The sequence below is a fragment of the Anarrhichthys ocellatus genome, unplaced genomic scaffold, assembly GCF_004355925.1.
Source record: "Anarrhichthys ocellatus isolate YVR2014 unplaced genomic scaffold, GSC_Weel_1.0 scaffold10, whole genome shotgun sequence".
NCBI lineage: Eukaryota > Metazoa > Chordata > Actinopteri > Perciformes > Anarhichadidae > Anarrhichthys > Anarrhichthys ocellatus.
In genome coordinates this window covers 1,422,235-1,436,188 of record NW_022280040.1, presented here as the reverse complement: position 1 = coordinate 1,436,188, position 13,954 = coordinate 1,422,235, and the positions used below count along the sequence as shown (strand labels likewise).

Sequence of the window (13,954 nt, the reverse complement as noted above, 5' to 3'; positions counted from 1 at the left end):
CACACACACACACACACACACACACACACACACACACACACACAAAACAGACTATAAACCAGTGTAGACATATGTAAAACTACATGAATCACACACCAACATGAGCGCTAGCCTTTCTTTATACTTCTCACGTTTCCTTCGGTCCAGCATCTCCACCCGGACCAGGTGTTTCATAAAGCTCACGCCATTTTATAGCTCTAAGATGCAAGTCCCACGCAGCTTTTTTTATTAATGTACAAAATTATCAGACTATAACTTCCCATTGCTGTGCATATTCTTTTCATTATGCTTGTTCCTTCAAGCGTTCAGACTGGCCAGTCTTTCTTAGGTTCGGATAATGAAGATTTACTGTATATTATGCAGATCGGGACCCACTTCCCTTCAAAACAGCCAATATAAACTTGTTTTGAACTCATTCTGTGTCAGGGTACACTCAGACAATGAATGTAATAAAAACACACATACGTCCTTATAAAGGTTAATGAATATAAATATAAACAGTGGGACATCAGCTTAATTTCATGTACAGTATACTGCAAATGGGGCTCAGGTAGTTTGTCTGGCCCGCGCTGGCAGCAGCGAGTGCTCGAGAGGAGGTAGTTAGGGCCTGGTGCTCTGCCAAGCCAAACTCCTGAAGCATGCAGAGGGCTAATGCTCTGCCTCTGATGTGTGGCACTGAAAAACCCCAGGACCGCTCGCAGGGTCCACTAAAACTCCATCACTCACTCACACCCCGCCAGAGACGGGAGATGGAGCGAGAGCGAGGCGCACCCAGGGAAAGAGAGAGAGATATAGGTGAAGAGAGAGAAAGAGGAAGAAAGTGGTGGAGGAGTTACAGTCAGTGTTACAACCGCATGATTGAGGAATGGCTGCATATGGGGAGAGAAAATAGGGGGAAAGCAAGGCGGAAATATAGAGTGACTGCATAGTCAAGGTGTCTTAATGCATATTCCATTCATCTTTTCTCCTTCTAAAACTTCTCATTCGTCAGTGGCGTGTGGAAATCAGATAGCCTGTATCAGATGGAAACCAATGTGAGATTCTGGAGTAGATCAAAGGTGTGGCTGCGGTTTAGATAAGTCTACCTGCCTTCCAGACACATTTCATCTGTCTTAGATGGCTGCTCATTTCTCTTGTCAGATAGCGGGAGAGACTATATATAGCTGTGATTAAGATGTCTGGAGCAACTCTCTCAGTCTTTAGTCAATAGGAGGCTTCCAAGGCCTCTGCAGACATCGTAACACTGCCTATTGTGGGTATTTGTTTAAAATTAGCGGTTGTTTGAGGGTTCTACGCTCTTATAAGAGCGCATGTTTCTGACACATTGACATGTTGTGGTTAACTTCATTATTTGGCACACGTCCACTTAGTTGATCTCATGAAAGTACAAATACTGGCAGGCTGAGCTATACCCATAGTGATTTCACCGCTTGCTTTCTAATAAAAATGGAGCCAGGAAAAGTAAAACTTCTGACACTTTTGCTGCAAGTGCTGCAAAGCAACTCAGATATATATTTTTTTATGATTAAGGCGTGCTTGCAATTACAGAAAACAAAAGTCATGAAGATGTAATGTTGATGGTAACCGCAAACTCAAATGCAGTTTCATCGAAAATACTTTACATTCTAAACAAGGTATTTTTCTCAGCATACAACCTCTTAATGGATCATAATAGTTAATCGCTTTAGTTTTAACAAAGTGGAAGTGTGGAAAACCAAAACCAGCTTGCATACGTTGATTTGGCAGCATCCAAAAGGATTCCCTATTTCTCTATTGGCCTCTTAAGTGGCCTTCTGGATTAAGGGGCATCAAACAAAGCAGCTGAGGAAACCCTTGCCTTTTCGTGTTCGGTATCAGTTTGTGAGGCCCACAGAGTGTTCTTGCAATCTCTGAGGCCCCTTCACCAGTTTAATATGGCACAAATAGGACTCACACATACACACTACAGGCATGGAGTCTCTTGCTACCGCTGCATGATGTCACTGACAAACACTCAATGTGGGGAACACACGGCCAAACAGCGAAACAATTTGTTTAATCATAAAGTGCATTTACATAAGGCAACGGCTGCATAAATGAATGCATAATTGAACAGGTTAATGCATAATGTAGTGCTCCCCCGGGACAATAAATAAAGTGCCTTTTGAAAACGTGTGAGACAGAAAAAGATAGAGCGAGAGAGAGACAACACTACCCGCCAAGCGTCAGACAAAACATGAAACACGCTCAGCGAGACAATGCCAAGGCCACCGAGGTAGAGGGAGGAAGAGAGAGAGAGAAAGAAAGGAATATGGCAGGAAATAAATAAATAAAAAGGTGAAGTCTTGCTAAGAGGATTTCAGGACATGCTTCGTTTCTTTCCATAATCTGTCTATTAGCACCAGAGTATTTCTAGCTCTCATAACCATGGCAGGGACACTATTAGTGACAAGCTCACACACCAATACAACTTAAACACTGCCTCCTGGGAATTCATACTTCACTCTCTGTTTCCCCTCTTTCCCCTCTTGTTTCCCATTTCTCTCCCTCCTTGGCTACCACTACTTATAACCATTCCCTCTCTTTTACAGCGCCTCTCTCCTCTCATCTCTTCCATCCTCTTTATACACCAACACTCTTATTCTCAAAGCCCAACACCATTTACTTTGTTGAGACACAGTTGGCTTGTCAAGCAAGCACAGACATTGGTAGCGTACAATTCCTAATCAAGAAGCGAGTAGGAGGCCATCCACTGATCAACACACACCCATGATTTTAGTTCTGCTACACTGTCGTATTACATTGCAGTTCCTCCCTTGGTGAGGAAGAAATACTAAAAAAAAAACATGACAGGATTTGTAAACGAAAATGATTCTGTGAAGGTCAGATGGTAAATTTAGCTGTAACTTTCTGACGGCTTTGATCAGCTAAAAAGGTAAAGTATGCATAGATTGCCTTTTCAGTAAAGCTGGAGATGAGTCAGTTGTGTATTATTCTGCTTAAAATCGTATGTCTGTGTTTAACCACTGCAGTGCTGAACTGAAGCGCAGGGCAACGACAGATGCAACAGAAATCCCTCGCTTCTCTTGATCACTGTACTGTTGTTGAGGAAATCTTGCAGCACCAACAAGGCCAAAACAAGTAATACATGTTACACACAGGCACCCACCCGCAGTAAAAGCTGATTCTGAAAGTAATACCATGTGGACCATACCATGTGTTTTGAGATAGCAAAAGCATCCCTTTCCTCAGTATGTTAAGCTGACTACATTAAATAACTTTAATCTTTCTCTTACAAGTTAAAAGTTGAATTCATAAGCAATAAAAGTAATCATTTCTTAATGTTATCCACTCAGGGGTTTTGCTGGTGTACTTGGTCTGGTATGATAGCTAATGTTAGCAAACTTTAGACAGATTTTTCTTTGTGTGTGTGTGTGTGTGTGACATTGCAGTTTGCTGACTTCATGACTCGTTTGTACTCGTGCCAATGTAACACAACATTTTAACATGTGTGGCCATAGTGGCTGTTATTCAGCCAAAGTTACCGAGTTTAACTTTAATGTTTCACATCAACGCTGAAGTAGCAAGAATCCCCTGACTGAAGAAGAAAGTAACGTAGTTTTTGTTCGCCATTTAATACAATTTCACGATAATATTATGCCTATACAGTTCTCTCCAACTATGAGAGGCAAATAAAACAGCCAGACCATACTTACAGTATACGTTACTAAGCACCTGCAAGCATGTTCCGGTGCAAGGAGGAAAGCATTTATAAATATGTGCATGTAAAGGAAGACAGATTGTTGATCACAAAAGATGTCCCCAACTATAAAAAATCTCTGTGAACAATGTGTCACTTGAAGATAGAAAAAAAAGGGCTTAAACTAAATCACAGTCCGTCTCCATCTCCTGCACAGCTCCCACATCTACGTCCTTTAAAACCCTAATAAATTCACCAACTGAAAAAAACCAAAAGAAAACAAACCGGCTGTATTTATTAAAGCTGCTGTTATGTGCATCTCAGAATATACTCAGATACCTGTCAATGTCTGTTTCTGTCGCGGTGGTCCACAACGCAAACACCGCACGCATGTACGTGGCTGTCAGGTGAGATTGCGGGCATTTACGCTGTGATGTGTCACACCTGATTACGGATACACGTTCCCTTCTTTCTCCCCTGTGCGCTGCAAATATATGTGATGCATGCGCTAGTGTGAGCGTGTGACAGGCAGACATCAGCGGAAGGTTTTGGCGGGTTGATGACAGCGCCGCGACCTCTGATGACGCCCTCCATTTTGTCACCGCCGACTCGCGCAGATTACCCCCAGCGCCATCTTCTTACTCTGTATGCTAATGAAACAGAGAGAGGGAGTAATGAGAAAAGATTGACGGGATTAAAAAAAAGAAAAAAAAAAGAGTCAGGGAGAAAAGAGAAAGAGGAAAGGAAAGGCACAGGAAACAGTGCATGAAAGAATACATGTGAAGAAGAGCTACATGAAACAAAGCGTTTGAATGTGTGTGACAGAGAGAAAAATAAGAGAAAGAGAAGAAGAAGAAGAAATGTCTGTGAACATATGCACTGTGAGAGAGATGAAAAACTAATACAGCAGGTAGAACGTGGAAGAGAAAGGGGGAGACTAATGAAGGTCATCAGAAGCCATCACGGGGCTCCCTTGGATAGAAATTTAGGCAGAGAGGTAGGGGAGGCTCCGGCGAGTATGATGAATATGATTATAGGTGTGTAAGTGTGTGTGACAGTAATGAATTCAGGGTGTGGAACAGGAAAGGGATATAGGTCTTTGAGAGTGTTGAATTTCAAACAGGGACACCAACCGGTCGCCACTGCCACTGATCGTTCTCGGTGTGTGTGTGTGTGTTTTGCTCGTGTCCACTCGTATGTGTGTGTGTGTGTGTGTTCGTGAGCCTGTTTGCATGGCTTTGTGCCGAGGTAGCAAGTGAGAGATGCAGTTCGGGTCGCTGTAATTTATGTGAAAACTAACAGAGCTGTCCCGAGATGTCATTAGCTAAAAGGCAAATTTCATTATTTCGCTAATATGGAGCAAGATGACTCTTTTTGATGTCTCCGTCCCCTTCTCTTCTTCCTCCCCGCTCCCTCCCTTTTCCACCGTATCCCCGCCTCCCACCTCCTTTTTGTCTATTTACCCCACCTCCCTCTCTCCTCCCCCGTACCCCCATTCAGAGGATCTCCTTATTCAGAGCAGCTTTCCCTTTCAAGGTTGAAGAAAATGGCCATGTGTCTGTGTAGGTGTGTGCGGGGACAGTGAGAGTGATTTCCATTCGAGGTTCCACTGAATGAGGCGATGGTGACTCACCTTCAGCCCACAACCACACACACACACACACACACACACACACACACACATACCTTGCACTCCTTACCCTTCCTCCCCACCTTTGATGTGTGTTTGAGTCGATGGCTAATCAGGTAGCATCAGGCCTAGTCCTCATTTCCCCTTCACACCAGCCCCATTAGGGAGCAGGCTTTCTGGAGCAGACCGATAAGGACAATATGCTCTTCTTTGGCACTCTCTCTTCCATATATACCTTAAATCTCCCACTACTCTCATTCTACTCTTTTCCCATCTTTCCCCTCGCTAAATGTCCAGTGTCTCCATCATTCCTCCATCTCTTATTCTCCCCTTCTCATGCTTCTCTCACGTTTCACTTCTGTTTGCATCTCACCACCTTTCCCCTAAACGTCCCTTTACTCTCTTCCTCCACTTTTCCCTTTTCCATTCTTAAACCTCTCTACTCTCTAAATCAGACACCTCCTTCCCTTCGTTCCTTTGTCGGCCTCCCTCTGCATCCATCTCTCACTCTGCTCCCCCCATTCATTCCCAAACTTACTCCCTAAATCCCCAGTAAAGTTCTATCAGCCTCTCACCCCATGCATCCCTCTTTCACTACTTCCTTTCCTCTTTCTCTATAGTGCTCAACTCTTTTCCTCTCCTTGCAATTGTCTCGCAATCTCTTTTTCCCCTCTAGGTGTCCTACTGTCATAAACTGTTCCATCCCCCCCCCCCCCCCATGTCCTCTTCCTTTACTCCTTGAGGGAACACATCCACTTTTTGTTGAAAAATTGGACTGATGGTCAGTTTACCGTTTAAGAGAAGGGAACAGACAAAAAAGTCTGTCATATGTCCCGTTTGCTTCTATACTCCATAAAGCTTTAAGATACATATTATTTATGATGGAAGGTATAGTACCTTTACCCCGAGTAAGACCACTGACATTAACTATAAGAAATTGCTAGTGTTGCTCTATTCATAATTCATTTTCAGAACTAATTTAATCGGCAATACATTTATGATCCTGACCATTTATGAGCTAAACGTATGGTTTTAAGAGACATTTTTTTCAGGCAATGAGAGTGAATATAGAGATAAGATAAATTTCCACTCACAGAACACATGAACATCTAATAGAACGATTCATTTTATTAAATAATGTTTTGGCAATTTTTATTTTCAAGGCACAGCTTTGCTTCTGTTGTTATTTACCAATCAACATCATTTATACACCATAGCCAATAAGTACAAATCAAAGTTTAACATGGCATTCAGAGAAGCAGTCTCTGGTAGTCAGATCGCTTTTACATGCATTTTATGTGTTTATTATTCAAATTGCTCCTTATTTACTGTAGATTTGTGCTGTTGTGCTCCGTTGAGATATGCTGCTCACTAAAACAAATGTGAAAAAGGACACTTAAATGTGTCTGATTCATTTAGCTTTTACTAATATTTGGTGTGTACACATATGAGTTTGTCCAAGTACTTTGATTTCAATTTGTAAAAAACTGTGCTCTGCCAACAAGCTTGACAACAGTAAATCCCTCTCTGCTCCTGGGTGATATTTAGCAATCTAACCTTCCTACAGGGATCAGTAGAGTCCCACATTATCAGCTTCAGGCTCATTTATAGTTTCATCTATCAATTCAAGCGCTTCAGAGTATTGTAGTCCCTACTTTTTGTTAAATCTCTGAACTCTACCTTTACCAACGACAAAATATTTTCACTCTTATTTTATATTTCTAACAACTCAGCAATGAGCACGGGAGTCAAATAAGTAGCAGTGGTTATGACCACTTCAAGTCCTCCTCTGGGATATTTGAGTTTACAGCTGCTTGTGGGATTTACGTTTGCACAGTCGAGTTGCACACGAGTTGCCCGTGTTTTCGTCTTGCAACTTTAACCCTTTCATAGTGCGTTTACAGTTCATGAAAGTTACGTGTAACATTTTCGGTCCCCTAAAAATGTCTTATTCAGCGTTCGGTCGTACTTCGCTCCACCCTTTCCAGTTACTTCTGGTTGCAATAAGCCAAGATGGCGACGGCCTAAAAACAAGATGGTGAGGGAATATGCATGAGGATGATGTTGGCAATGAAGGGTTCAATTCCTAAAAGAGCCACACATGCTGCAAATGAAATCATTATTCAACAACGTGAACTATGGTGGTTTAAACATAGTTCATAAACTATACACTTTCATACTAAGTTGGGTTTTATTCTAAAGACATGATGAAGCTGATGAATACAAATCTTGCAAATGCGAGTTTCAATTAATCTGGATATGCTTTTCTTTTTAGTCGACCTTCTGCATCTTTTGTCGGAGCTTAATACATACTGACCTTTTGTAACTTCATAATGGATGGATATTATGCACATAACTGGAATCATGACTTGGAAGCAGTAACAGTTTGGGCAACATTTGAAGCTGCTGGCAAGGCAAAGCAAGAAAAGACAAAATACCTGAATGAATGACTGAGGTGGAGCCAAAACTACAGAATGGTTGGAAGTCTCAGTCCATAGAGAGTGGGGCAAAAAAAAAAAAAAAAAACGTTTCCTATCTGTTCAGTGAAAGAGTTTCATTTAGAAAATGTTGAAATGAAGCATAGGATTAATGCTGTAGTAGAAGCTATATAAATATGTTTATAGATGAAAAATGGCATTAAATACAAAATGTAGATGATGGTGTGATAAGTGTGTGTGGGTTGGTTGGTGGAGAAATGATGGTGTCTGCCGGGACATTTTGTCAGTGTGAAAATAAATCTCTGCCTCCAGCCTAAATTCACCTGCACCAACAGAATGTCAGCATTTGCTCCAGTGTAGCTGTATAGTCATATAACAAACACATAACACAAACCCACCTTTTTAAAAGTGAAACATTGTGTGAATAACTGTCTGCTTTTTCCTTTTCTTTCCTTTTGTTTTGAGTGACCTAACTTTTAGAGGAGACATGTTGCCAGCACTCCTGTCAGTTTTCTTTCTTTCTCACCCTCTGTTGCTGTTCTGTCAGTTTGTGTTCGCGGTGTGACAGAACCGCCTCCCCCACTAAAATCATTGCAACAGTGGCAGAATACTGGGCTTGTCCCAGCTAAGGCATTTTTCACATGACAAAGTGGCTGTTCCAGGGGTTGGATATATAGGTTGTCATGATATGACGATTTAAAAAAAATGGCTATTTCTATACATACAGCATAGTTATATCAAATATTTAACAAATTCCTGAAGTGAAAGTCGTAAGGTCCCTACAATTATTCTCAGTTGCACATAAACTGATGCATTTTATGTTTCCAATTATAATCCAACAACAGTAAATGTATGGCCTAGTTAATACATGGAGGTAGAACAAATGTAAACATGCATGTACTTATTATTACAGTAGCAGTGCCTACACAGAGGCAAAGCAGTTATCACCATCATCAGCCATTGCTACAATCAAGAAAAACTTTTAGTTCAAGTAAAACAAATGAACTCAGATTAAGAATTAAACCTATTTGCTTCATTTTATTGAGTGTTATAGGTAATAAGGAGCCTGGCAAAATATAGAGATGTGATTTAACGAATAAACATAACACGGACTCTAAGGTCTATCTACACCTGTTACTCCAAGTCGGTTAAAACAGACACTAAGAATCATTTGCAGACAATTTCTGTTGCAGAGCTGCTGACGGCATGGGCTTTGAACGGAAGCTTTTTGTATGATTATTAGCATGGGCAACCACACAGAGACCTACAGGGAAGCCCAGACTGGAGCTGATAACACACACACACACACACACACACACACCCCCTAATCATTTGTATCTTAAAATAGGGATCAAATAATGCCTTGTAAACACTGTAATGAGTGCCGTGATGATCAGCAGCTACTCTGTCTCTCTGTCTGTCTCTCCCGTGGTTGAGGGCCCACTCTGTTCACAAACAGCCTGACGCTAATTTGGGATGAAAAGAAAAATACTGACTCGCAATATTTTGCTGGTTTACCATAGATTTCCAAGGGACCACACATACACCAGTGAAATACCACCCACTTGCATTTGATGAAATTAGGTTAGGAAGGAGCCTGTTCTGTGCGTTCCGCCTTTGTGAGAGAAGAGCTCATGGTGTGGAAATTAAGAGCCCGTATGTGCTGGTGTGTGCAAACGTGTGCATTTGAGTTTGTGTGAGCGAGAGGCTGACTAATCCCTCCGCAGAGCTGAAACGAGTTAAAAACACATCAAAGGGAAGCTTAACCTCTGTGAAACCTCACCGGGTTTTCAAGAACAACAAATGATCATTCTCCTCATTGTTTCCAGGGGGACTCTTTTCACCGCTGCGCCGCTGACTTTTCCCTCAGTCCTGGGAGTTTTCAAAAAAGCCTGTGGTTTCATTTTTAATGACTGTGCCGTTTGCGTAAGTGTGTGTGTGTGTTTGCGAAAGAATATAGATGCGTGCGGATGTGTGAGCGGGTGCACTCATGTGTGTTTGCACATAAAAGAAGGGTATTTTTGAGTGTGACATGGCAAATGAGGAAAACCAAGCTAACAAGGACATGCAGTTCTACTCGCAATCATTAAAATGTACGACATCCTGACCGGCTACACAACAGCTATGTATGAACAGAACCAATGAAGGATAAAAAAGGGAAGACAGGAAGACAGGTGGGGGGTGGGGGGAGACAACAAGAGAGAATGGCAAGATGAGGAAGCCAATTGTGGTCTGAGACCTGTTTTCCCTAGAATTCTCATTATCACAGTATAATAGTGCTCCTTCTGTTTGAGTTCAAATATTTGCATGCTTCTTCTTCTCCTTGTCGACGTGTGTGAGTGTGGAACAGTGCTCCTCTTCAACCACTATAAACATAAAAAGAGCCAAGAGCCACGTGTAGATGCACATGGAAAGTCAGCAGGTCAATATGGTCCCCGCTTCAAAACCACATTGAGGATAATTTATTTAATGGTTTTGCTGGTTACCAACGCTTCGACATCTTTGTAACTCATGTGAAACTATGTAAATCACGAACAGTAAAAATGTCTAATGTTAACACGTATCAGTGCTCGCCTGTTGTTATACACATGCAAAATATTTATGACATATTGACGGATGAAATAAAAAATGGTGAGAAATGTATGACCACTAACAAATGTATCCGTTTTTATTTCCCCGTCTTTACAACACGGAGGCTTCGAAAACAGCGACAGAGAGAAATCAATAAATAGTTTTTAAAGTAGAAAACAAAATATAAAACAACATCGACGGTAATAAACATCTAATATACTCAATCACACACGGGCACACATTCATCCACAGGCACTTGCAGAGACAGAAGCCTCGCAGACACATGATGTACACGCACATTCAGACGCATTCACCGCAGTAGATGCATGACACATGGCGCACAGCTGCAGCGTAATCAGGGACTGTGTAACAGCCATCCACGTCAACGTCTGAGGTATGTCTGTGGATACTGATGATATGCCGTCCCTCATTTATCCAAAGCGCGACTCTTTGCTGGTGTAAAGACACATTCGTCAACAACTGTGCAGTCAGTCACTTGTTCTGTTTAGTTCATTTGACTATTTAAGTTGAATTAAAGTGATTATAGTTCATCAGAACTGTCACAATCTTCAAAGAAGTGCAGACAAAATATATTTTCGTGCTTAGTGCTACAGTTTTGTTGCAAAACAAGATCATTACTTGAAGGCATAATTGCTAATGTTTTAAGCTGCCACTATTCAGAGCGTTGCAGCATTTTGAGGATGAAATCAATAGCGTTTTTATGTTAAGTGTCAGAATCTATTAAAAAGAAAAGTGAATATATTCTTGGAATAAATCTCTTCTTGGCACAGCAGTAGAGATATTTGTTGAGTTGATTTTTGATGATTTGAGGGAATTCCATCGTTCGCTGGTTCTGGAGCCCCCCTCAGGCAAAAAGCACCCTGGGAGTTGACTTTGACCTGCAGGACATTAACCTCATACTGACTACACTCCCTGGTGAGGAGGTGGAGGTCTACAGGTCATGACAGGTCAAACTCTTCAGGGGGCTTCATTTTTTCAGATCCCTGCTTGTCCTCCCAGACCAAGCGTTTTCCAGTGAGGAATTCGGCTTGATCCAGAACGCTTCACCCAACGCCTCGGACTCACCTGGTCTCTCTAGCCCAGCTCCGCTCAGCTTGGTTTGGGCTAGAATCCCATCAGTGTCCCCTGTCGCATTGTCCAGGCTCAGGGGATGAGGGAGGCGGAGGGATGAGAACAAGGAGGTGGAGAGAGGAGCTGGGCGGGCACTGGGGGAGAGGGGGAGGTGGACGATGGAGCTCTGCTGGAAGGTGGGAGGAAGAGGGATCAGTTGCTCCACTTGTCTACGCATGGACCTCTCCTCATCCAGCTGCCTACGCAACCGCTTATTCTCCCTGCTGAGAGAGTTTAACTGGAAAGAGAAAGAAAGAGATATTGAGAGAGACATATGCATAGCGAAAGACATGTAGAGACAAAGAGAATAACAGTAGTTATATAAACCTTCACGTGTGACTGTGGAACAGTTCAAGGGACATTTTCTGGTGAAGCCTGAAGGAAGTTTAAACATCACACTTGTTTATTTAAATCAACCACATTACAAAACTTAATTCGAAGCCACCAATAAATATCAAACATCAACAGTCAACAGCTATCAAGTTGATGAAGTGGCTGACATCCCATTATGTGCTTAATTCATCTTTCACAGTTACTTTCATGCCTGTTGAAACAGAAATGCAAGTGGAAAATTGCAAGGGGGTTTTCAGGAGAGCATTGACTTCACAGTTTGAAATGGTTGCCAAGTCGGAGTCATGCGACGGTGTAAATTTCTACATGAAAACAACCAATTTGAGCGATCATTAGAGGTCGATTTGACACAAAATCATCCGTGACACAAAACAAATCGCACATCGTCAGAACATGATTGGGCTCCCTGAAACACAATTACAGACTAGCTAAATTGAGGGTGTTTTATTTTTTGACAGGGACATTTGGGTAAAGGCAGGGAGGAGTGCGAGTTAAAAAGTGTCTTTAAATGCAAAAAATTAAATAAAACAAGACGTCTACATTTGTTGTAATTATATGCAAGATGTGCCAGTCTAAAAATTGTAATAAAGCAGATAAAAGGGAGAGACACAACGGGTAAGGACAGTTGCACTCATCCACATCTGTTTTTTAGTGTGTGTGTGTGTCTGTGTTTGTGTGAATGCAGCGGTTCAAGAATGATGTCACATCGATATGTCTGGCCATGTGTGTGTGAGTGTCTGTGTGTGTGCGCGCATACATGTATGTGTGTGAAGGGGGAGAGGGAAACACAAACGGAGATGAGGCAGACACATTTCCGGATGGTTCTGCTAACTCTACCCTTCCAGACACCGTGCACACACAGACACACACGGACACACAATAAATCTGAGCAAATGTATTACATCTCATGACTAGAAAAGCAAAGTCTTAGGCTTAACCCTCGAAGAGCCAATGGCATGTCGATGTGTCAAAACCTCCCTGAGACGCTTATAGAGTATTTACTATCTTCAACAGGCAAATATCCTACAACGTGTTCATCTCATCTTATGCCAAAAGAAATAGAATTTCCAGATGAAAAACATTGAGGTTGACATTTATAATTAACCGTTTATTCAAGGGGACCTGTTTAATTTTCCTCTTCTTTGGTTGCTCTGGATGCTTATCTAATTGCAAAGGAGGGGGGGGGGTGAAATTAAAAATCACAGCTTGTCTCCTCAACCTTCACATATTGCGGTGAACTGGTGGGCATATGTTTGGAGGAACAGGATGTGTGTAAGTGGGGGAGAAAGAAAGAACGAAAGAGACAGAAAGTCGGGGGGGGGGGGGGGTGTTATTGCTGGTGCATGAGTGTGTGTTTGCACCTTTTTTTATTTATAAAGCTGGGTTTCCATTCAAGTATGTTAATACAAATTATGAAAATTACTGAGCTAGAAAAGATGAATAGAGACAGCAAACTTTGAGTAAATTTCTTCTCGGTGGCAAAAAGGTTTTCATTTTCTGTATTTTAATGGAGTTTGGGCTCCGTTGGCATAGGATGATCAACAACAGAATATACTGTGGAATACCTGTCGGCCCATCCCTCTCTGCAGCTGCCTTATGCATCTCTTTTTCATCTTTGCATGAAAGCGTGCAACAACCTGGACATTAGCCGACACTAAAGCGCAATACAGTGCCAGCTCGCTTAAAGCTAATCAAGCCTTGAAATAATCCCAATTCTTCACTCTGATGTTCATCTTCACCCCCAGTTGATGGAAAATCACTTAACTCAAATCTAATTTTGTGTGACATTTCAAAAGTTTTGCGTGAAATTCGCTTGACAGTCGGATGTAAATCAAGGATGCGCGTGTTGTATAGCTGGTGTTAATATGCGCCTGTGGGCGAGTGAGAACGCAACAGCACTAAACCAGTTTGTGACTGTGAGTAAATGAGACCGATCCAAAGAAGACACACAGACCTGATTTATAACCTGACTCCTTTCACGTAGATATACGGAGACATTCCATCCAGCTTCTTTACTGATATCTGTATCTGTGTGAACGTGTGAACGTGAGTTTGTCCAGTGGACAGTGAAGGGAATGGCCTCGTGTAAATGAACCGCCTGTCCTTTCCGACCGTGCTTGTACGTCTGTGTGTGCGTAGAATGTCCATGTTGGA

At 42.0% G+C, this 13,954-nt stretch overlaps 1 protein-coding gene across 1 annotated transcript in view; it reads right to left on the bottom strand.

Annotated features, from left to right (window-relative positions):
- Nucleotides 1–4,297: 4,297 nt before the first annotated feature.
- LOC116385090 (trichohyalin-like) overlaps nucleotides 4,298–13,954 on the bottom strand; it is a 94,313-nt gene continuing 84,656 nt past the window's right edge. The window contains exons 28-29 of the mRNA XM_031850286.1: nucleotides 11,405–11,687; nucleotides 4,298–4,329 (exon numbers count right to left, since the gene is read on the bottom strand). Coding sequence (XP_031706146.1) covers nucleotides 4,298–4,329; nucleotides 11,405–11,687 — 315 coding nt within the window. The remainder of the gene's footprint in view (nucleotides 4,330–11,404; nucleotides 11,688–13,954) is intronic.